This window comes from Mus musculus, chromosome Y (assembly GCF_000001635.26).
Source record: "Mus musculus strain C57BL/6J chromosome Y, GRCm38.p6 C57BL/6J".
In the NCBI taxonomy this organism is placed as follows: domain Eukaryota; kingdom Metazoa; phylum Chordata; class Mammalia; order Rodentia; family Muridae; genus Mus; species Mus musculus.
In genome coordinates, this window is record NC_000087.7 from 71,693,183 (window position 1) to 71,718,048 (window position 24,866).

At 35.2% G+C, this 24,866-nt stretch overlaps 1 protein-coding gene across 1 annotated transcript; it reads left to right on the top strand.

Moving 5' to 3' along the window:
- Positions 1–284: 284 nt before the first annotated feature.
- 1700040F15Rik (RIKEN cDNA 1700040F15 gene) lies at positions 285–24,849 on the top strand. The gene is made up of 9 exons (XM_017318757.1): positions 285–402; positions 5,739–5,805; positions 6,451–6,485; positions 13,495–13,561; positions 14,137–14,171; positions 21,328–21,445; positions 22,230–22,329; positions 24,362–24,460; positions 24,820–24,849. Exons 1-9 carry the CDS (start codon positions 285–287, stop codon positions 24,847–24,849), a joined length of 669 nt encoding a protein of 222 aa, XP_017174246.1.
- Positions 24,850–24,866: the final 17 nt, after the last annotated feature.

A 24,866-nucleotide genomic window follows, 5' to 3' on the forward strand; every position in this document is an offset into this window, starting at 1 on the left:
ATGATAAATGGGATACACGGAGGAAATGGTACGGGTAAGTGTATATATATATGCATCACCATATTGAATATGTACACAGAACTCTCTGATAAAGGCAATTGATTAAAAATATACATGTTAAGTAAAAAAAGAAATGATCTTTCATTGAGCTAAAATAATTATTTGATTTTTTGTTATTTTTAATTATTTAAATGATAATTTTTAATCAGGTAACTAAGTTCTTTTTTTTTCCTTTTTATTTTTATTGTTTTTTTTTTTTAAACTAAGAAGACTACTGAGTTCTTATGAGAAGAATGGCTCTTAAGAAATTGAAGGTGATACCAAAGGAAGGTTACTTATTACTTTTGGACTTTGATGATGAGGACGATGACATAAAAGTTTCAGAGGAGGCTCTTTCGGAAGGTATCGCATTTCCAGTATTAATTGTGTCCTGCAGTTCATTAGACTTTACCTAGTCACCTGAAATGGAAGAAGTCTTTGTTAAGAGTTTACATATACTTCATTTCTAATTTTACCTATATCTCTCTATTCCTATATACAAGGTTTTGCAGCACATAAACCTACTCTTGGAACTATATCAGCATATGTTGAGAGAGAAGAACTTTCTTGATTTCACCTCAAGAAAAGACATGAACATTGTTCGTATAATATGTTTGCCAAACATGAATTTATTTCATAAAACTTGCAAATAAATTATTTCCTTTCTTTTTCTATTATAACTTTTCCTTATTTACATTTCAAATATTATCCCCGTTTCTAGTTTCCACTCCAAAAAATCTCCTGTCCTCTCCCCTCTCCCCCATCTCCCCAACACATCATCTACCAATTCCTAACCCAGGTATTCCCCCATACTGGGGCATAGGATCTTTACAAGAACAAGTGTCTCTCCTCCCATTGATGCCTGACTAGTCCATCCTCTGCTACATAAGAAGCTGGAATCATATATCCCATTATTTGTTTTCATTGATTGGTGGTTTAATCCCATGGAATTGTGGGGTACTTGTTAGTTCATGTTGTTTTTTCTTCTAGGGGCCTGCAAACTCCTTAAGCTCCTTAGGTATTTTCTCCAGCTCCATAATTGGGGACCCTGTGCTAAGTCCAAAGGATGTCTGTGAACATCCACTTTTTTATTTGTCAGGCATTAGCAGATCCTCTCAGGAGACAACTATATCATTCTCCTGCACCCAATCCCTTGTTGGCATCTTCAGTAGATTTGGTGGTTGTATATGGGATGGATCCCCAAGTGAGGCAGTCTCTGTATTCTTTTATTCTCAGCTCCAATCTTTGTCTCTGTAACTCCCTCCATGATTATTTGGTTCCCCATTCTAAGAAGGAACGGCATATCCACACTTTGGTCTTCCTTCTTCAGTTTCATGGGTTTTGCACATTTTACCTTGGTTATTCTGAGCTTCAGGGATAATATCCACTCATCAATGTGTGAATATCATGTGTGTTTTTTGTGATTGGGTTAACTCTCTTAGGAAGATATCATCCAGATCCATCCATTTGTATAAAAATTTCATGAATTCATTGTTTTTAATAGCTGTGTAGTAATTCATTAAGTAAATGTGCCATATTTTCTATATACATTCCTCTAAAGAGAGTCATCTGGGTTCATTTCAGCTTCTTGTTATTATACAAAAGGCTGCTATGGACAAAGTGAAGCATGTTTCCTTATTACAAGTTTGAACTTCTGGGTATAACCTTATCAGTTTTATGAGGTCCCATTTGTCCATTTTTAATCTTATAGCACAAGACATTGGTAGTATTTTTTTTCAAGAATATCCCCCCTTTGCCCATGTATTCCAGGCTATTCCCCACTTTCTCCTCTATAAGTTTCAGTGTCTCTGGTTTTATGTGCAGTCCCTTGATCGACTTAGACTTGAGCATTGCACAGGGGATGAGAATAGATCAATTTACATTCTCCTACATGCTAACTGCCAATTGAACCAACACCATTTGTTGAAAATGCTGTCTCCTTTCCACTAGATGGTTTTAGCTCCTTTGTCAAAGATCAAGTGACTAAAGGTTTATTTCTCTGACTTCAGTTCTATTTCATTTATCTACCTGTCTACCACTATACCTGTACCATGTAGTGTTTATCACAATTGCTTTGTAGTGCACTTTGAGGTCAGGCATGGTGATTCCACAAGAGGTTCTTTTATTGTTGGGAATAGTTTTTCCTATACCAGGTTTTTGTTTTTTGTTGTTGTTGTTGTTGTTGGTTTTTTGTTGTTGTTGTTGTTGTTGCTTGTTTGTTTTTTTCAAATTCCAGGAGAATTTGTAAATTGCCCTTTCTAACTCAGTAAAGAATTGAGTTGGAATTTTGATGGGGATTATATTGAATCTATAAACTACTTTTGGCAGAACAGCCATTTTTACTATATTAATCCTTCCAATCCATGAGCATGGGAGTTCTTTCCATGTTCTGAGATCTTGTTTCATTTCTTTCTTCAGAGACATGAAGTTTTTATCATATATATCTTTCACTTTCTAATTTAGAGTCACACCAAGCTATTTTATATTATTTGTGAGTATTGTGAAGGGTGAGTTTTCCCAAATTTCTTTCTCATCCTCTTTTTCCTTTGAGTAGAGAAAGGCCACTGATATGTTTGAGTTAATTTTATATTCACCTACTGCACTGAAGTCATATATATGGTTACGATTTCTCTGGTGCATTTTTGGGTCACTGATACATGCTATCATATATTCTGGAAATAGTGATATTTTGACTTCTTCCTTTCCAATTTGTATTCATTTGTTTTCCTTTTGTTGTCTAATTGCTCTGGTTAGGACTTCAACTACTATATTCAATAGGTATGAAGAAAGTGGGCAGCCTTGTCTAGTCCCTGATTTTAATGAGATTGTTTCATTTAGTTTAATGTTTCCTACTCGTTTGCTGTCTATTGTATTTTTTTTTTTATGTTTAGATATGGGCCTTGAATTCCTGACCTTTCCTGGACTTTTATTATGAATGGGTGTTGTGTTTTGTCAAATGCTTTCTCAGCATCTAATGAGGTGATCATGTTGTTTTCGTCTTTGAGTTTGTTTCTATAGTGGATTAAGTTGACAAATTTCCATATATTAAACCATCCCTGCATTACAGGGATGAAGTCTACTTGACCATGATGGATGATCGTTTTGATGTATTCTTTTATTTGGTTTGCAGTGATTTTATTGAGTATTTTTGCTTCGAAATTCATAAGGGAAAATGGTCTGAAGTTTCCTTTCTTCATTGTGTTTTTGTATGGTTTGAATATAATTGTAATCTGGCTTCATAGAACAAATTCAATAGTGTTCCTTCTCTTTTGATTTTGCATATTAGTTTGAAGAATTTTGGTCTTAGGTCTCCATGTGTAAGACCCCGAAGATGGACCTCCTCTCAAGTCCAGTAAAGTCCCGGGATGAGCTGGCCAGCACCCCAATGACTTGAGAGAAATCGATACCTGATGCAAACTGCAAGAGTTTTTATTATCAGCTAGCTAAGGACAAACTCCTTCCACTGTGCAGGGCAGGGGCGTATGACTCTGAGATGTGACAGAAGAAGGTTTTTAATAGCTAGCTGAGGAATTGGGATGAGTTGGGAGGAGAGTTTGGAGGAGTTGGGAAGAGATGGGAGGAGTGTTCTTCTCTGCCCAGATGTCCTTGTCAAAACTCCAATTTTGAATCTCTAGCTGTAAGGCTCAGAAACCAAAAGGATTTTTGGTGGCTGTAGAGAACATAGAGTCTCTTTCTGGCTGTATTTTTATAAATCAGGGAAAACAATCTTGGAGAATGTCCAGGTGCTTTACCTTCCAGGGAGAAACGCTCTATGTTGTGGTCTCACATTTCCCACTCCTTCTAGTACATAGTTCTGATCTTATAAGTTAGAAAATTAAACCTCTGACCCAGCTGCCAAACAAAGCCAACATGAGGTCACAGCTTTAGGATATGTAAGATTGAGAACCTCAGAAGCCCATTGAATGAGACAAAAGAGCCTCTTGCCATTGGGAGGAGGGAGGGAGGGAGGTTCCTGTGCAGTGCCCACTGTGTGTGAGCAGTGCCAGGCCAGTGGGCCATGGCAGGCTGGATGCCAGAACTGGGCACATACTGGAGGTGTGGCAGCAGGGCTTGTGAGAATCATCAGGGAAAGTCCTTTTGATCTGAGTTCAAGTTTGCCAGAATGGTGGCACCAGACCAGGACAGGTACTCCTGTTTGAAATTTATGTGGCACCAAGATGGTTTCTGGTTCGTATGTTTTTTGTTTTTTTGTTTTTGTTTAAGTTTTTTATTGTGTTTCAACATTTCCAAGGCATCTTTTCTGACCAGTTGTAGGTCCTTCAAGTGAGCTAGTGGGAGTTCTGAAAAAGAAACATGAGGGTCAAACATTCCACCTGCTTCTGTTAAAGGGGGGGGGGTCCCCAGTTGAGGAGTTCGAATGGTGTAAGTTTAAATTTCCCTGTGGTGTTCCATACTCAGAACAAGGTGAAGGGAAAAAGAGCTGCATAATCTTTTCTGCAGGTCTCTAAAACCAATTTAGTCAAGGTTTCTTTTAATGCTCTATTCATGTGTGTTTTTGAGCTTTACTAAAGTTTCTTTTATGAGTGTGGATGACATTGCATTTGGCGTATAAATGTTCAGAATTGGGAATTCATTTTGGCAAATTTTAACATTGATGAATATGAAGTGTCCCTCCTCTTTTTTTTTTTTGATAACTTTGGGTTGAAAGTCGAATTTATTTGATATTAGAATGGCTACTCCAACTTGTTTCTTTGTAACATTTCCTTGGATAATTGTTTTCCAGCCTTTTACTCTAAGGTAATATCTGTATTTGTCCCTGAGATTTGTTTCTAGTATGCTTGGTCTTGCTTAAACATCCTGTCTGTTATTCTATGTTTTTTTTATTGGTGAATTGTGTCCGCTGATATTATGAGATATTAAGGAAAAGTAGTTGTTGCTTCCTGTTATTTTTGTTGTTAGAGTTGGAATGTGATTCATGTAGCTTTCTTCTTTTAGGTTTGCTTCAAGATCAATTTCTTGGTTTTTCTAGAGTGTAATTTCCCTCCTTATATTGGAGTTTTCCCATTATTACCCACTTGATGGGCTGGATTTGTTCGAGCATATTGTGTAGATATCGTTTTTTTTTTTCACAGAATACCTTGTTTTCTCAATCTATTGTAAAATTTTTTGATGCATCTAGTAGCCTTGTCTGGCATTTCTTTTCCCTTAGGGTCTGTATGACATCTGCCCTGGATATTATGGCTTTCATAATCTCTGGGGATAAGTTAGGTATAGTTTTGATAGGATTTCCTTTATAAGTCACTTGACCATTTTCCCTTAGTGCTTTTAATATTCTTCTTTTTCTTTTCTTTTTTTTTTTATTATGCATTTGGAGTTTTGATTTCTATATGATGGAAGAAATTTCTCTTGTGGTCCAAACTATTTGGAGTTTTGTAGGCTACTTGTATATTCATAGGCAACTCTTTCTTTAGGTTAGGGAAGTTTTCTTCTATAATTTTGTTGAATATATTCACTGTCCCTAAATTTGAAAAACTTACTTGTCATTGATACCTATTATCCTTAAGTTTTGTCATCTCCTTGTGTCCTGGATTTTCTCGGTGTAAATATTTCCTTTCTAAAATCTCTTCCAAAAATTTACATGGAGAGTTTTTCCAGATAAATTCAAATCGATAGTACTTTATTAACTATTACTTATATAGAATCCTTTCAAATGTTTCTGTTTTCTATTGTTAATACAGTAAAGAGCCCAGCATTTGATAAAAATGAGAATATATCGCCTCAAGCAGAAGCAGATGAAGATATGGGGTAACATTTTCAATATTTTTTGCCAGCTCAATAGATTACTTCATAAGTAGTGTTTGTATTACCTTCACTGGAGAAGTAGATTCAGGAAGATAGCAATACAAATCAGACACTGCTATATGTTGAGTTCAAGCCCAGCTTGAGGTCCTTCAGACCTTGTGATAACAAACACATAGCAACTAGTATAATATGACCACCTGCCTGAGATCTTCCAAGATATACACACAAAGAAAAGGAGAAAAATCATGAAAATAAGAGGGGGACCATCTGGCAAGAACAAGGGTCTCAGCAAGAGTGGGAGAGTAATGAATAAACTACTGTGGGTGTAAATGTATGAATTGGTAAAAGTAAAGGATACAAGATCACTTTGATACTCCACCATGTAATATATACATATATATATATATATATATATATATATACATACATATATATACATACATACATATACATATCTACACATACATATACATATGTATATATGTATATATATATATATATATATGACATTTGTTCTTAACCAAACATTATATATTTATTATAAATAATTAAAAGAAAGTTCTTTTTAAAGTTTTGTGTGGGTAAGAAAAATGCCTACCAGTCCACTATATTTCTTGCATTAATTTTTTTATTTTCCTTTCTTCACAGAGATGAAGTAGACAGTATGTTGGATAAATCTGAAGGTATGTGTTTTTGGAGGTATTTGCCTGTTTTTTAAAGAGGTCAGAAGAGGGCATCAGATTTCTAGACTGTATAGCAAAAGGGGATAATTTTGGGTTCACAGTAATTGTAGTTTCCTTTAAAACACATATGAGATAACTTCTCAGCAAACATTCAGAATGCAAGATTAGCTGAAGATGTAGCTCAGTGGTAAATCACCATTTAAAAGTGATGAGTTTCATCTTCAGTGGCAAAAATAAACAAACAAAAACAAACAAAGAAACAAAACAAAACAATAACAATAAAAACCCCAAAGAAACCAACAAATGCACCAAATTAACAAAAATCCTACCAAACAAGCAAAACACAGTTATAAGTCTTGCAAATGAAATGTTAGGTTGTCCAGTTTGCCAAATTAACTGCAAATTGTAAAATGAGCAAGAAACCCAGTTTGCTCTTGTAAGGAAACAAGCAAAACCAGCAATAAGCATTTTAGGAGCCTAAACTTAGGCATGATTAGAGAATAAAAAAAAATATACAGTGGCTACCACAAGAGAACAAACCTCTCAGAGGGGCTAGAGAGATGGCTGTTTTGGTAATGTGCTTTACTTGAAAGTATATAAATTAAGGAGGGGGTCTTAAATCGGCTTTAAAAATGCAGGCTGCAACCCAGTGAAAAGTAGTTGGAGACAGCTTGCTGGCTAGCCAGGCTAGTGGCATTGGTGAGCTGCAGATTCAGAGAGAACCTGTCTCATGTTTTAAATTTGGGCAGTCAGAGGTGGTTCATGCCATAATCCCAGCAGTTGGTAACCAGGGTGAGGTCCAGGACTACAACCCTGCCTTGAAAAAAAAAAAAGGAAGTTGGAATGTGATTGAGAATGCAGCAAATGTCTATTTGTCGCCCTCTTATGCATACTTATACTGGAATGTATATACATCAGTTTTTTACAATACTCTTTATCTGATTTACACAATCCATTAAAATGATGGTTTTTGTCTTTTTGTTTTTTCTCTATGAGCAAATTGTCAATATTAAGAAAGTGTTATAATTTTGTAATCTCCACTGTATAGTACAAAGAAACATCTTTCAAGAAAAATGATCAGCACACCTTAAAAGACACAAAGGACAGGGATGGAAAGATGGCTTAGAAATTAAGAGCACTTGTTGTTCTTGGACAGAACCAAGTTTTAGTTCCTAGGACCCACACAATGGCTCAAAACCATTTTTAATTCTATATCCATGGGTTTTGGAATTCTCTTCTAGTTTCTATGTGCACCACACATGCATGTTTATAAACACAAACATGCAAAAACAAATTACTTAAATAAATAAAACAATTGAAAATTACAAACAACAGCACCTTCATCTGAAACAAAGTAGGAGAGTCTTGTTTGGGGTCCGTTTTATTTTAGCTTTCAAGTTAGTATTGTAAACTTGGAAAATGGAAAGCCTCTGGGTAGTAGTGGCAGCTAAAATACTACCTCCTTTTTGCTCTTCAATGACAGACGACTGATTGAGCCTTTCTCACCCTTAGTACACATGTGCAAACACTGCCAATCAGCAAGTGCCTTGGCTGAGATTGTTTTCCCGCTATCCAAACCCTGTTACCCAGTATGCTTTGTGGTAGTCATCAAGCCGAGTTCTTGTGGAAGCATGGTAGGGAGAAGTCTCAGTAGAGGTAGTCAATTGTCTGTTGAAAGATGATTAATACTGTTTGAGCTGGGGGCCTGTGTGGGGAAGAAGGTGGAGGGGTGGAGGTGTTACTTTAGGAGTAAGGAGAGGAGGTGACCCTCACTGGACTCAGGAAGGTACTGCTTCCAGGCTCACAATCAACTTTTCCCACTTAGTTCTCTGCTGAGAAAAACAGAGAACTTCGCTAAGGGCAGGGGTTTGAACAGAATTATCTTCTAACAGAAATCAGGAAGGCCAGGGAATTGGAGACCCTGGAAGTCTTCTTGGGGCTTGGGGAGGTGAGGAGTGAGTAAATTGGAAGTCAGTTAGTGGAGCCAACAGACTAAAACCTTCTTTTAGCTGCTGCTGCCTGCCAGGAATTCATTAAAAACGAACTGAAAACCAGTCTTCATTTACCTCTACCTGTTGTTAAAATGGCAGATTCCCGAAATTTCTATGTATAGGCTCCAATTGCCTCAAAATACAGAGGCTCCTCTCAGCCTCAGAAGTGCTGGGACTTCAGACATAATTCAGGCCAGGTTGTTGTTATTTATTTGTTGTTTTGGTTTAGGACAGTAAGCTCTAACTCTATATCTCAGGATTGTCTGAAACCTCACCTGCAGCTTTGACTGGCCTTGAAACTGAAGTCCCCAGCCTTACAAATGTACCTGGGCCTGAGGAAATATGTGTTCTTTATTTTTTATATTTAAATTTTTGTTTGTTTGTTTGTTTGTTTGTTTGTTTTTTATTCCTTTTTTCCTTGTTGAAGATTGAAACCAGAGCTTCTTGCTGTAGCAGTAAAATATTTGTCCAGCCAGAAAAACTTTATATTTTAGATCTGCTTTAGATTTGTATTATGATGAAAAAAATTGAGGAGCTTGGTTATGATAAAAGCAACCATGATTTCATTTGGAGATTGAGATGCAAACACATTTACTCTAATTTATCAAAACCCTAGCAACAATGGGACCAAAATTTAGATCATCCTGTGATTGCATATAAACCCACTTGAAGTCACAGTTAAAGCCATCATATTAGGTGTGTGTGTGTGTGTGTGTGTGTGTGTGTGTGTGTGTGTGTGTGTGTGTGTTTATTTACATTTCAAATATTAGTCATTTCCTGGTTTAACCCCAGAAATTCCCTTTACCATTCCACCCTCCCTCTGCTTCTATGAGCATGTTCCCCCACCCACCAACACCCATGTCCCTGCTCTGATATTTGCCTACACTGGGACACCAAACTTCACATGACCAAGGACCTCTCCTCTCACTGATGTTTGACAAGGACATCCTCTGCTATGTATTTAGCTGGAGCCATGGTCCCCCTCTTTGTTTGCTGGCTTCGTCCCTGAGTGCTCTGGGGGGAGGGGGGCGGTCTGCTTGGTTCATATTATTGTTCTTCCTGTAAGATTACAAACCCCTTCAGCTCCTTCAGTCCTTCCTCTAACTCCTCCACTGTGGACCCCATAATCAGTCTGATTGTTGGCTGTGAGCATGAGCCTCTGTTTTTGCCAACCTCTGGCAGAGCCCCTAAGGGCACAGCCTTATTAGGCTCCTTTCAGCAATCATTTGTTGGTATCCACAATAGTGACAGGGTCTGGTGTTTATATACGGGATGGATCCACAGGTGGGGCAGATTCTGAATGGTCGTTCCTTCAGTCTCTGGCCTGCACTTTGTCTCCATATTTCCTCCCAGTAGTATTTTGTTCCCCATTCTGAGAAGGACGGAAACATGCACACTTTTTTCTTCCTTCTTAAGGTTTATGTGGTCTGTGAATTACATTTTGGGTATTCTGAACTTTTAGGATAATATCCACTTATCAGTGAGTGCATACCATATTTTTTCCTTTGGGATTGTGTTACCTCATACAGGATGATATACTTTAGACCTATCCGTTTGCGTGTGAACTTCCTGAAGTCATTTTTTCTTTATGGTCACTATACATTTTTATCACTATTTCTCTATAATACAGCTTGAGGTCAGGGATGATTCCCCCTGAAGTTCTTTTATTGTTGTGAATAGTTTTACAATATCCTGGATTTTCGTTATTCTAAATGATTTTGCATATTGCTCTTTCTATCTTTATAAAGAATTAAGTTTGAATATTGATGGAGAGGGCATGGAATCAGAGCTTACTTATGGCAAGATAGACATTTTTACTAAATTATTTGGGACACCAATCTATGGCCATGGGAGATCTTTCCATCTTCTGAGAATTTCAATTCTATCTTCAGAGACATGAAGTTCTTGTCCTACAGAACTTTGACTTGCTTTTTTCGTGTCACACCAAGTTATTAAAATATGAGACTATTGTGAAGAGTGTTGCTTCCATAACTTCCTTTTCAGCCTGTTTATCCTTTGAGTAGAGGAAGGCTACTGATCTATATGAGTTAATTGTATATCCAATCACTTTGCTAAAGTTGTTTCTCAGGCTTAAGGGTTCTTTAGAGGATTTTTTGGGGTCACTAAATATACTATCTTATTACCTATTAATAGTGATATTTTCATTTGTTCTTTTCCAATTTTTAACTTTTTGACCTCTTTTTGTTGTCTATTTAATCTGGCTAGAACTTCTAGTACTATAGTGAATAGGTAGGGAGAGAGTGGGAAGCCTTGTCATATATTAGTGGGATTGCATCGAGTTTCTCTCCATTTATTTTGATGTTGGATCCTGGTTTGCTACTATGTTTAGTTATGGGCCTTGCTTTCTGAATCTATCCAAGACTTCATCATGAAGGTGTGTTGATTTTTTTTAAATGATTCCTCAGCGTCTAATGAGATAATACTGTGTTTTTTTCCTTGAGATTCTTTACATATTGGATTACATTGATGGATTCCCATATATTGAACCATTCCTGTATCCCTGGGATGAAGCCGCTTGATCATGAAGAATGATCATTTTGATGTGTTCTTGGATTGTGTTTAACAGGATGTTATTGAGTATTTTTGCATCAATATTTATAAGTTAAATTGGTCTGAAGTATCCTGTCTTCATTGGGTTTTTGTATGGTTTGGGTATAAGAGTAAATGTGGCTTCATAGAACAAATTAAGTAGTGTTCATTTTCTTTTGTTTTTGCATAATAGATTGAAGATTGTTGGTATTGGTGTTTCATTGAAAGCCTGATAGAAATCTGTACTAAACCCATCAGATACGGGGCTTTTTTTTTTTTTTTTTTGAGGGGGGAGCTCTTAATGACTGCTTCTATTTCTTTGGGGATTATGGGAGAGTTTACAGGGTTTATCTCAACCTGATTGAAATTTAGTACCTGACATCTGTCTAGATAATTGTCCAATTCATCCAGATTTTCCACTTTTCTAAGTTACAGGCTTATATAGTAGGATCTGATGATTTTTTTGGATTTACTAAGTATCTGTTGTTATGTCTCCCTTTTCATTACTGGTTTTGTTAATGTTGATATTTTCCCTGTGCCCTGTAATTAGTCTGGCTTATGTTTTATCTATCTTGTTGACTTTCTCAAAGGTCCAGCTCCTAGTTTGTTTGATTTTATGTTATAGTTCCTTTGTTTCCACTTGTTTGATTTCAGCCCTGAGTGTGATTAGTTCCTGCCTTCAACTCCTCTTGGGTGAATTTCCTTCCTGTTATTCAAGGGGTTTTAGGTGTGCTGTCAACCTACTACTGTATCTTCTCTCCAGTTTCTATTTAGAGGCATTCAGAGCTATGAGATTCCCTTTAACACTGCTTTAGTTGTGTTCCACAACTTTCGGTATGTAGTAACTTCATTTTTTTTTAAACTCTAAAAAGTCTTACATTTATTTATTTTTTTTTTTATTTCTTCCCTACCTGATTTATCACTGACTGGATTTTTGTTCACCTTCTACGTGTACATGGGTTTTCAATTATTTATATTATTATTTCAGATCAGCCTTAGTCCTTGGTGATTAGATAGGATGTATGAGATTATTTGGATATTTTTATATCTGTTGAGGCATGTTTTGTGACTGATTATATTGTTAATTTTGGAGAAGGCGTCATGAGGTGCTGAGCAGAATGGACAATTTTTGTTCTAAAATAAAATGTTCTATAGATATCAACTAATGTATTTGTTTCATAACTTCTGTTAGTTTAACTGTGTCTTTTTTTAATTTTTCTTTCCAGGATCTTTCCATTGATGAGGAGGGTTGTTGAAGTCTTCTGCTATTATTGTGTGTGGTGCAATGTGCATTTTGAGCTGTACTAAAGTTTCTTATATGAATATGGATGCCATTGCATTTGGACTATAAATGTTTAGAATTGAAAATTCATCTTGGTAAATTTTAACTTTGATGAATATGAAGTGCCACTCCTTGTCTTTTTTGATAACATTGGGTTGAAAGTCAAATTTATTTGATATTAGAATGGCTACTCCAAATTTGTTTCTTTGGAACATTTGCTTAGAAAATTGTTTTCCAGCCTTTTACTGTGAGGAAATATCTGTCTTTGTCCCTGAGGTTTGTTTCTGGTATGCTGGGTCTTGCTTACACATCCAGTCTGTTTGTCTATTTCTTTCTAATTGGTGAATAGAATATGGTGATATTAAGAGATACTAAGACAAAGTCTTTGTTTCTTCCTGTTATTTTTGTTGGAATTTTGTTCATGTAGCTATCTTCTTTTAGGTTTACTTCAAGATTAATATCTTGCTTTTGCTAGCATGTGATTTCCCTCCTTATATTGGAGTTTTCCCTTTATTATCCCTTGAAGGGTTTGGTTTGTTCAAAGATATTGTGTAAATATTGTTTTTTCACGGAATACCTTGTTTTCTCAATCTATGGTAAAATAGTTTTACTGCATATTATAGCTTTGGCTCTTATTTCTGCTCTCTTAGTGTCTGTATGATATCTACCGTGGATCTTATGGCTTTCATAGTCTCTGGGGAGAAGTTAGGTGTAATTCTGATAGGAATTCCTGTATATGTTACTTGACCATTTTACCTTACTGCTTGTAATATTCTTTCTTTGTTTTGTTCATTTGGTGCTTTGATTAATATATGATGGCAGGGATTTTTGTTTTTGTTGTTGTTTTTCTGGTCCAAACTATTTGGAGTTCTGCATGCTTCTTGTATGTTCATGGACATCTCTTTCATTAGGTTAGGAAAGGTTTCTTTTATAGTTTTGTTGAAGATATTCACTGGCCCTATAATTTGGAAATCTTACTTCTCATCTATACCTGTTATCCTTATGTTTTTTCTTCTCCTTGTGTCCTAGATTTCCTGGATGTACTTAATTTTAATTAATTTTTAAAATCTGTTTCAAAAACTCAAAATGGGCAGTTTTTCCAAAGAAATTCAAATTGATAGTACTTTATTAACTATTACTAATATTGCATACTTTCAAATGTTTACATTTTCTATTGTCAATACAGTAAATAACCCAGCAATTGGTAAAGATGAAAATATATCGCCTCAAGTAAAAGGAGATGAAGACATGGGGTAATATTTTCAATTCTTTTTCTTTTTTTCTCTTTTTTTTTCTTTCTTTTTTTTTTTGCCAGTTCAATAGAGTACTTCAAAAGTAGTGTTTGTGTTACCTTCACTGGAAAACTAGATTCAGGAAGATCAGCATTTCAATGTCAGATGCTGATATATGTTAAGTTCAAGCCCAGCTTGGGATCCTTTAGACTTTGTGATCACAAACACATAGGAACTCATACAATAGGACCACCTGCATGTGATCTTTGACACACTCAAAGAAAAGGAGAAACATCATAAAAATAAGTAGGGGACTATCTGGGGGAAAAAAGGGTCTTGGCAATTGTGGGAGAGTTATGAATAAACTCCTTGTGGGGTGTAAACGTATGAATTGTTAAAAGTAAATAATTCAAGTTCAAGTTGGTAGTCCACCATATATTTTATATGCATATGACATTTGTTCCAAACCAAACATTATATATTTATTATAAAAAATTAAAGAAGGTTCTGTGTAAAGTTTTGTGTGTGGTAAAAAAAAATGGCCTACCAGTCTACTATATTTCTTGCTTTAATTTTTTATTGTTCTGTCTTCACAGACATGAAGTAGGCAGTATGTTGGATAAATCTGGAGGTATGTGTTTTAGAAATATTTCCCTGTTTCTTGAAGAGGCCAAACGAGGGAAACAGATCTCTATAGAACCTATAGCATAGGGGGATAATTGTAGGCTTCACAGAAATTATAGTTTTCGTTAAAAAATACACACAGATAACTTCTCATCCAACATTCAAAACTAAAGATTAACTAAAGATGTAGCTCAGTGGTAAAGCACCATTAAAAGTTATAAATTTCATCTTCAGTGGTGAAAACAAAAACAAAAACAGAAAACCAGCAAAAAAAAAACAAACCCAGCAAATTAAAAAAAAAAAAAAAAAAAAAAAAAAAGCACCAAAGAAACAAAACACAGCAATAAGACTAGTAAATGAAATGTCAGTTCGTCCAGTGTGCCAAATTAGCTGCAAATTGTAAAGTGAGCAAGAAAACCAATTTGCTGTTGTAAGGAAACAAGCAAAACCACCACTAAGCATTTTAGGAGCCTAAACTTAGCCATGATTAGAGAAATAGAAAAAGAAACCAAACAAACAAAAAACAAACAAACAAAAAATTGCAGTGTCTATAGCAACAGAACAAACCTTGAAGAGTGGCTAGAGAGATGGCTGTTTTAGTAAAATGTTTTTCTTGAAAATAAAAGTGGGGGCCTAGAATCCACTTCTAAAATGCAGGCTGCCAACCAGTGCTGAGTAGGTGGAGACAGCTTGCTGGCTAGCCGAGGTAGTGGCATTGGTTAGCTGCATATTCAGAGAGAACCTATCTCAAGTTTTAAGTTGGGTCAGTCAGTGGTGGCACATGCCTTAATCCCAGACGTTGGGAGGCAGAGGCAGGGAGATTTTTGATTTTGATGCCACCCTGGTATACAGGGTGAGTTCCTGGTTAACCAGAGCTATACAGATAAACCCTGACTTGAAAAAAAAAAACTGAAAATGAAAAAGAAATTTGGAATATAATTGAGAATAAAACAGATGTCTATATCTGGCCTCCTTATGCACCCATATACTGAAATGTATACACTCCATTTTTATCCTGAAACTATTTATGATTTACACAATCCATTAAAATTATGTTTTTTTTGTTGCTGTTTTGTTTGTTTGTTTGTTTGTTTTTCTGTTTCTGGAAATAGACAACATTAACAAAGTCATTTTTTATACTCTCCATTATATAGTAAAATTAAACATCTATCGTGAGAAATGGTCCAGCACACCTTAAAACACACACAGGATAGGAATGGAAAGATGGCTTAGAAATTAAGAACACTTGTTGCTTTTGTACAGAACCAAGGTTTAGTTCCTAGAACCCACATAATTCTCAAAATCATTTTTAATTCTAGATCCAGGGATTTTGGCATCCTATTCTAGTTTCTAGGGGAACTAGTCATACATGTTATATAAATACAAACATGCAAAAACACTTTAGTTAAAAAAAAAAAAACCAAAAAAAAGAAACAAAAAAACAAAACAAACAAACAAACAAAAAAAAACAATTTAGAGTTACACAGAACAGTCCCTTCATCTGAAACAAAGTAGGAGAGTAGTCTTTGGAGTTCATTTTATTTTAACTTTCAAGTTAGTATTGCAAACTTAGAAAATGGAAAGCCTCTGGGTAGTAGTGGAAGTTAAAATACTACCCGCTTTTTGAAGCTTTAATCACAGATGACTGAAAGAGCCTCTCTTACCCTTAGTACTCATGTGCAAACACAGCCAATCAGCAATGGGCTTGGCTGAGATTATTTTCCTGCTGTTCAAACCCTGTTACCCAGTATGGTGGCTACAAAGAGTTCTTGAGGAAGCAAAATTCTTGAGGAATCATGGTAGGATGAAGTCTCAGTGGAGGTAGTCAATTGTCTGTTGGTTAATCCTGGTTCAGCTAGGGGTCTGGGTGGGGATGAAGGTGGAGTTTTGGAGGTGTTTCTTCAGGAGTAATGAGATTAGGTGACCCTCACTGGACTCAGGAAGTTGCTACTTCCAGGTTCACAATCGACCTTTCCCACTTAGGCCTCTGCTGAGAAAAACTGAGAACTTCACTGTAAGTGCAAGAGTTTGAACAGACTAGCTCCTAGCAGAAATCAGGAAGGCCAAGGAAATGGAGACCCTGAAAGTATTCTTGGGGACAGGGGATGTGAGGTGTGAGTAAACTGGACTTCACTTAGTGGATGAAACAGACAAAACCCTCTTCTGTGCAACTGCTTCCCACCAGGAATTTATTAAAAAGAAACTGAAGACCAGTCTACATTTTAACGTGTTGTGAAAATGCCACATTGCCGAAATTTCTATATATAGGTTCCAAACTGCCTCAAATACTAGAGGCTTCTCTCAGCCTCAGAAGTGCTGGGAATTCAGACATAATTCAGACCAGGCTGTCTTTATTTATTTGTTGTTTTGGTTTAGGAAAGTAACCTCTAGCTCTATATCTCAGGATTGTCTGAAACCTCAATTGCAGCCTGGACTGGCCTTGTACCTGAAGTCCTCAGCCTCAGAAATGTAATGGGGCCCGAGGAATCATGCCTTCTTTATTTTTTATATCTAAATTTTGGGGGTTTTTATTTTTCATTCCTGAAGATTGAAACCAGAGCTTCTTGCTGTAGCAGTAAAATATTTGTCCAGCCAGGAAGAATTTTATATTTAAGATTTGTCTTAGATTTGTATTGTGATGAAAAAGGTTGAGGAGCTTGGTTGTGATAAGAGCAACTATGATTTTATTTGGAGATTGAGATGCAGACACATTTACTCTAATTTATCAAAAAACTAGCAGGAATGGGAAAAATTTAGATCATCCTGTGATTAGATGTAAACCCACCTGAAGACACAGTTAAAGCCATCTGTGTGTGTGTGTGTGTGTGTGTGTGTGTGTGTGTGTGTGTGTGTGTGTATTTATTTACATTTCAAATATCAGCCATTTCCTGGTTTAATCCCAGGAAATCCCTATTCCATTTGACACTTGCTTTGTTTCTATGAGCCTGTTCACTCACCCACATACTCCACCTCCCTACCCTGGCATTTGCCTACACTGGGGCATGGAGCTTTCACAGGACCAAGGACCTCTCCTCCCACTGATGTCTGACAATACCATCCTCTGCTCTATATGCCGCTAGAGTCATGGGTGCCCCTCTTTGTTTGGTGGCTTAGTCCCTGAGTGCTCTGGTCTGTCTGCTCGGTTCATATTGTTGTTCTTCCTGTAAGGTTGCAAACCCCTTTAGCTCCTTCAGTTCTTCCTCTAACTGCTCCCCTGGGGACCCCATGATCAGTCTGATTGTTGGCTGTGAGCATCAGCCTCTGTTCTTGCCAAGCCCTGGCAGAGCCTCTCAGGAGACAGTCATATTATGCTCCTATCAGCAAGCACTTGTTGGTATCCACAATAGTGACTGTGCCTGGTTTCTGTATATGGGATGGATCCAAAGGTTGGACAGAATCTGGATGGTCATTCCTTAAGTCTCTGCCCTGATCTCCACATTTCCTATCAGGAATATTATGTTCCCCATTCTAAGAAGGACTGAAACACCTACACTTTTGTCTTCCTTCTTCTTCAGCTTCATGTGGTCTGTGAATTACATTTTGGGTATTCTGAGCTTTTAGGATAATATCCACTTATCAGTGAGTGCATACCATGTTTTTTTTTCCTTTGAGATCACACAGGATGATATATTTTAGATCTCTCCATTTCATGAAGGCATTGTCTCTGTACCATTACCATACATTTTTTTAATCACTATTTCTGCATAATACAGCTTAAGGTCAGGGATGATTCCCCCTGAAGTTCTTTTATTGTTGAGAATAGTTTTGGGATATTCTGGAGTTTTGATATTCCGAATGGTTTTGCATATTGCTCTTTCTGTCTCTACGAAGAATTGAGTTTAAATTTTGATGGAGAGTGCATGGAATCTGCAGATTGCTTTTGGGAAGACAGCCATTTTTACTAACTTAATCTATGACCATGGGAGACCTTTCCATCTTCTGAGATTTTTCAGTTTCTTTCTTCAGAGACTTGAAGTTCTTGTCATAGAAATCTTTCACCTGCTTGGTTTGAGTCACATCAAGGAACTATAATTTGTGACTTTTGAAAGGTGTTGTTTCCATAATTGCCTTTCATCCTGTTTATCTTTTGAGTAGAAGAAAGGTACTGTTTTGTTTGAGTTAATTGTATATCTAGCCACTTTGCTGAAGTTGTTTTTCAGGTTTATGGGTTCTCTGATGGAATTTTTGTGGTCACTTAAGTATACTATTTTATTATCTGCTAATAGTGATATTTTGATTTATTCCTTTCCAATTTTTATTCCTTTGACCAATTTTTGTTTTCTAGTTGCTCTGTCTAGAACTTGTAGTACTATAGTGAATTGGTAGGGAAAGAGTAAGAAGCCTTGTCTAGTCCTGTCTTGTCTTATTTTAGTGGGATTGCATCAAGTTTCTTTCCATTTAATTTGATGTTGGCTTCTGGTTTGCTTCTATATTTAGGTATGTGCTTAAAATTCTTAATCTATCCAAGACTATTATCATGAAGGTTTGTTGATTTTTTTTCAAATAATTTCTCTTCATCTAGTGAGAACTGTGTGTGAATTTGCTTCAATATATGTGTGCATGTTTGGATGTGTGTGTCTGTGTGTGTGTGACAGATACATATATATGTATCTGATGAATCCGATTGTTTCATAACTTCTCATTAGTTTCACAGTGTCTCTTTTTCATTTCTTTTTTTCCAGGACCTCTGCGTTGCTCAGAGTGGGGTGTTGAAGTTTCTCACTATTATTATATGGGGTACAATATGTACTTTGAGTTCTAGTAAAATTTCTTTATGAATTTGGTTGCCCTTGTATTTGGAGCATAGATATTCAGAATTGTGAGTTCATCTTTGATGAATTATCCTTTGATAAGCATGAAGTAACATTACTTACCTTAAAAAAAAAAAGTACTTTGTGAACCTCCTCTTTTCACAGTAGGCCCTCTTGACTACTGAGCCTTTTTTGTAACAGCTTTGAAGGAATTTTAAAAGGAAAAAAAATAGATGTAAACATTTTCACAGTTCCATGTACTCATAGCTAAGTGATATGTATACAAAATTCTGTACATGAAACATATTTTCATTGATCCAGTGCTAATTTTATATTAAGTCAGTTTCTTTTCTAGGAGTCTTCTGTGCTTCCTTCTTTATATGGCACAGTGCAAAACTGAATTCTTTAATGTAACCCTTATAACTTATTTTTAAATTTTATGTTATGGTTATTTTTTTTTTCTTTCACGTGTGTATGTGCACAACTAGTGTGTCTTGTACCTGAGGAAGCCAGATGAAGGCCTTGAATCCCCTGAAACTGAAGTTATAGGTAGTGAGCCACCTTGTGTGTTTTGGTACTCCAATCTCAGAAAGCTGGAAGGGAACCAGTGCTCTTAACTGCTGAATCATCTCTCCAATCCCTTCATTGTTTTTTTTTTTTTTTTTTATGAAATGAATTATGTAACTGTAAGTGGAAGACAACTTACTAAACAATGAGAGAATGATACTCAGATTCTAAAGTATCTGTTTTAAATTATATGTAACTGAATGCTAAGTGAGCTTTCTCAGAAGACAGTAACTTGTCTTTGAGATATGGTGTCATTATGTAGTTCAGGCTGGCCTGCATTTTCCTATTTAACCTATGCAGTCTTTACACTGGAAATCTCCTGCTTAAGCTTCCAATACTAGGATCATACACACACAAAAAAACATCTTTACATGGCTTACTAAACAATGCTCCTAATACCTATTTTTGGACTTATTTATGTGTATTAGTGTTTTGCTTACAGTTATATATGTGCACCACATGTGTACCTGTTTTTCAGATATCAGTTGATTATTTCAGATACCTGGAACTGGAGTCAGATAGTTGTGAGCCACCATATGAGTGCTAGACACAAAACCTATGTCCTTTGCAAAGAACAGGAAGTACTCTTAACTGCTGAGCCATATCTCTACCCCCATGAAACAATATTATATTTTTAAAAAATAATATTTTGCTTCTTTCAAGTTACCCATTTTACCAAATTATTTTTTTTCAACTGAAGGATTTGCTCTATTTAGAGGAGGCAGAATAATCATTTAATAATCTGATTTTGTCTAGTACTATGGATGGTGAGAATATTAAACATGTACACCGAAATATAGCTTCATCCTAGTTACTGAAAGCTAACTGTGCATGCTAGAAAGGTACTAAACATTTTCTGAAGCATTACAATTTTCATGAACTGCAGCAGTTACTGATCAAAAGTTCCTACCATAATTTTCTTCAAGTGTTTTTTTTAAAGGATATGTTCTGAAATATAATTACCAATTCACTTTAGAAATAATTTTATTTTGATTAAAAAAAAACTTGGAGATCATTGTTTTAAACATAGATTTTAACATTTTTATCTATTTTTATTTATATAGGTATTTTGCCTATAAGTATGTCTGTGAGTCATATACATATGTACCTGGTGCATGCAGAATTTAGAACAGGGCATCACATCCCCTGGAACTGGAGTTGGAGGTATTTGTGCACATTATGTAGGTGCTAGGAATCAAACGCAGGTTTGATTCTGACAGGGTCTCATTTGTAGCTCTGTCTGTCCTGGAACTCAGTATATTGACCAGCTTAACCTGGAATACACAAATATCTCTCTGCCTTTTCCTCCAGAATACTAGGATTAACATGGGAACCAATATGACCGGTTGCCCTCTTATTTTAATTGAATATTTTAAACAATGGGTCTAACAGTTCCACAGTCAAGTTTGTTCTTTCAGTTGCATCATCTTTTTTAGATTTGGAAAAGAATTAGCCTTTATTAAAAGTGTTTCCTTATGAAGAATTAAGTATACTTTTGATCCTTTGTTTTGTGCATTTGTTCTTTTGAAAACTGTTCTTGAAGCTCAAAATTATTTTCCTTACAGAAATTAAAATTCAGATAAGATTAGATATTTCTTATCCAAAATACATGGACTGTTTTTTTCTATGTTGTGGAACATTTCTGTAGACTTTACAGGTTGAACATCCTTCATCTGAACATACCAAACCCTAAGTATTCTAAAGTATGAAGCATGTTTGTGATATCTATCATTTAATTTTAAGTTTCCATAGCATTATTGAATGAAATTTATCTATATCTATTTTTACTTGAATACATGGAATCATCTAATTTTTCTTCAAAATGACTCTTTATTTTTAATATAGATGACATTTATAAGACGCTTCACATAAAGAGAAAATGGATGGAAACTTATGTCAAAGAATCTTTCAAAGGCAGCAACCAGAAATTAGAAAGATTTTGCAAAACGAACGAACGAGAGAGGTAGAGTTGTTATATTTGTAGGGTCAAATGTGTATCATTTTAAAAATTATATGTGGCTGCAGTTTAAAAAAATTATATCATGTCTGATTCTTTAGTAAAAATGTGTGGCTTTGATTTTGTCTAAACAGTTAACCCTATAACATCATGCCTTCAAGCAAACTAAATCTAATTCATAGAAATCTATGAAAATTTTATTTTCTGCTTTAAGTCAATGTTAATGAGATTTAAATTTTAATTTACATTCATTGTGGAAATACAGAAGTCTTGCACATAGTCTTAGGAATGTAATTTATGGATTATTATGTTTAACAATATTCAAAAGGAACAACTACAATTACATATGCAGACAATTTGTATATTTTAGTTGACATGTTTTGCACTGTCTTTACTAAGGCAATGTATGAAAAATAAATTAGAACTTATATTTGGTAGAAAATAATGAAAAAAAAACCACATTGAAATATAATTAAATTTTGTACATGTATATATATATATATATATATATATATATATATATATATATATATATATGTGTGTGTGTGTGTGTGTGTGTGTGTTACGTGTGTGTTGTGTGTGTTTATATTTCTTTAATTTTGAAAAGCTAAAACGTAAATGAAAACCTCTCTGATAATATGTTAGCGGAAAAATCTATAATGATTTCCCATTAGATATTTTATACTGCTATTTTTCTTTTTATAGTATGAAATGTTCAATTGAATTTGTTCTGAGTGTTCATTTTCATATTGGTATGAAATGTGCCTGCTTTTGTTACTGTGCTTTACAGGAAGAACATCAACAACAAATTTTGTGAGCAGTATATAACTACATTTCAGAAGTCTGATATGGATGTACAGAAATTCAATGAAGAAAAAGAAAAATCAGTGGTTGGTACCATAAAAAAACTTAATATTTAACCTAGTATTACTAAGTAGGAATGGAACAACTAGCCTTGAGTTGAGCATATGAAACTAAATTAAGTTCCATTATCTATCTATCCTTGCTTCTGTTCTAGTCTTACTGAGATATAAACTATTGATTGCATACTATATCAATGAAAACGACTAGGCATTTTATGGTATACCAGATCATAAATTTTCAAGAGGCAGACATTTGCAGAAAGATCAAGAGATGATTACCAGTGACTACAAAAAAAAAAAACAAAAAAAAAAAAACAAAAAAACCACAATATATCAGAGTTCAAAGAAGAGAGAAAGCTTATTTATTGGTTTCACCTGGACTCTGTTGTTTATATTAAAAAACCAACTCAATTTGGTAAATCAGTTCTTACAGTCCTAAATTTAGTAAAGATTTAGTAACAACAGAGGATGGAAACAAACAATCTCAACAGCCCTGGAAGAATTTTCCTGTGGAAGAATATCAGCAAACAATTTTAGATCACGTCTCCATTACTCTACCTGTAGAGTCATCACCTGGTTTCCAAGTAAGATCTGAGACAACGATAATCATATTAACTATTTTATTTTATTTACTGGTTAATAGTTTGGAAAGTATTCAATTTGAAAGGAACAGCAAATTCATTCTTGCCTCAGAAGGCATTGAGGAACCTGCCATTATGAGTCAGTTCTGGAAAGAGATAGGAACTAAAGATAAGTAATAAATACTCCAATTGAAGACAGTTTTTAAACATTGGACTCTGGATGACATTTCAAGGGAAAGTGATCATCCCTGTAAATAAGGAGTCTAAAGACAGAACAGCAGGGTACTTCAAAATTTGTAATTCTGCATATGGCAGCTGGTGAGAGGGAGCCAGTAAAGGAAGAGAACCACTGGTAGAAAGAAAACTACCATGAGTGAAGGAAAGTTTTAAAGAAGAAAAGATCCCTAAATGTGTCATATGCTGCATGTGGGCCCAATAAGATTGATTTACAGGGCTGGAAGATGGTTTAATTGGTAATCTTTCTCCCGTGTAGGCATGGAGACCCCAGCTTATATTCCCTGCATTAGGATGAATGCCCACACCACCACCAACAACAACAAAATAAACAACAACAAACTAGCAACACTAAAAACAAACCACCACCACAACAACAAAAAAAAGTTGGTGTGGTTGTGAGCATTTTAAAACAACCAATCTCAGATTTAGTTCAGAGAAAAGAAGATCTCCAGATCTTTGTAGCCAGCAGGTGTAGCATAAATGATGAGCTCTAGGTTTAGTGAGATTCTGTCTCTGAAACAGTACTGTGAAATCAAAGATGACACCCAATATTAACCCTTTGTCTCCAAATGTATGCAGGTGCACTTTTTTTAAAGATAAGCATTGCAAATTAGAGGTAATTTTACTTAATTATGATGATTTGAGTGCAAATGTGAGGTAAAAAATTGATCACAGTGAATAAAGGGCAAAACAGGATTGTAGTAGCCCAAGGTGAAAAGGTGTAAAGGGCTTGTCTTAATTTTTTTTTAATGCAAATTATCATGGTTGTGCGCAACCCTAAAGAATACAATGAGAACTTTATGTTACTACTTCTATATGTTGCTTGAGATTGGAATCTAGAGAAAACCAATCTAAGCTTCCAAGACTAGGATTTTACCGAGTTCATGTATACATGGTGCATGCCTATAAACATAAGAACTTGGGAGGCTAAGGCCAGTCTGTGCATTATGAAAAACTCTTTCACATTAAAAAAAATTCCTACCCCACAATTGGTAGCATAATGTTATTTCATATTATTGTAAATATATATATATATTTAGTCAAAATAGTTGTTAAAATTTTAAATCAGTTGGAAAACTATTCCTTTTAACTTTCATATAGAATTATTTTTGCTCACATAAATGTTTTAGTATTAGATATACATTTAGTGTTTTATTGTTAGACTGCCATGCATGTTGCATGGCAGTAACAACAAAAATAAACAGAATTGTTATACTAATGTTTTCCTTTTACATTTGTAGAATAGTTGTCAAAAAGAACAACAAGCATTGAAACTGTCCAAATGTAGTCAGAACCAGACCCTGGAAGCAGTTAAAGAAATGCATGAGAAGTCCATGGAGGTATGTTGCACATGGTCCATAAAATGACCTTAGGAATCTAAATATGTTTTAATAATCATAAAGTTTTAACTACTTATTATTTTGAATTATTTCTTACTGAAATGACTGCTATTATCCATAAAATCCTAATGGCTTTGTATGAATTATTAAAGATATAAAATGATAAAATGGGAATTTGACCTCAGATGTACCTCATACTTTAATAACACTATAATTATCCTGCTTTATTAAACATAACCCTAACACTAACCCTAATCCTAATCCTGACCTTAACCTTTACCCTATACATCATCTGCACAGAATCTTTCATATTTGTATCATGGGTAATTTATTTAATAAGAGGTACTTTTCTGTTTTAGGTTTTGATGAACTTGGGGACCAAGAACTAAGATATGCTTTTTGGTGT

Bases quoted from the DNA above. Each gene is read 5' to 3' on its own strand.
- 1700040F15Rik (XM_017318757.1), top strand. From the start codon at position 285: ATGAGAAGAATGGCTCTTAAGAAATTGAAGGTGATACCAAAGGAAGGT. The intron at 6,486-13,494 runs GTATGTGTTTTT...TTGTCAATACAG, and splicing joins TATGTTGGATAAATCTGAAG to TAAATAACCCAGCAATTGGT. The intron at 24,461-24,819 runs GTATGTTGCACA...TTTCTGTTTTAG, and splicing joins TGCATGAGAAGTCCATGGAG to GTTTTGATGAACTTGGGGAC.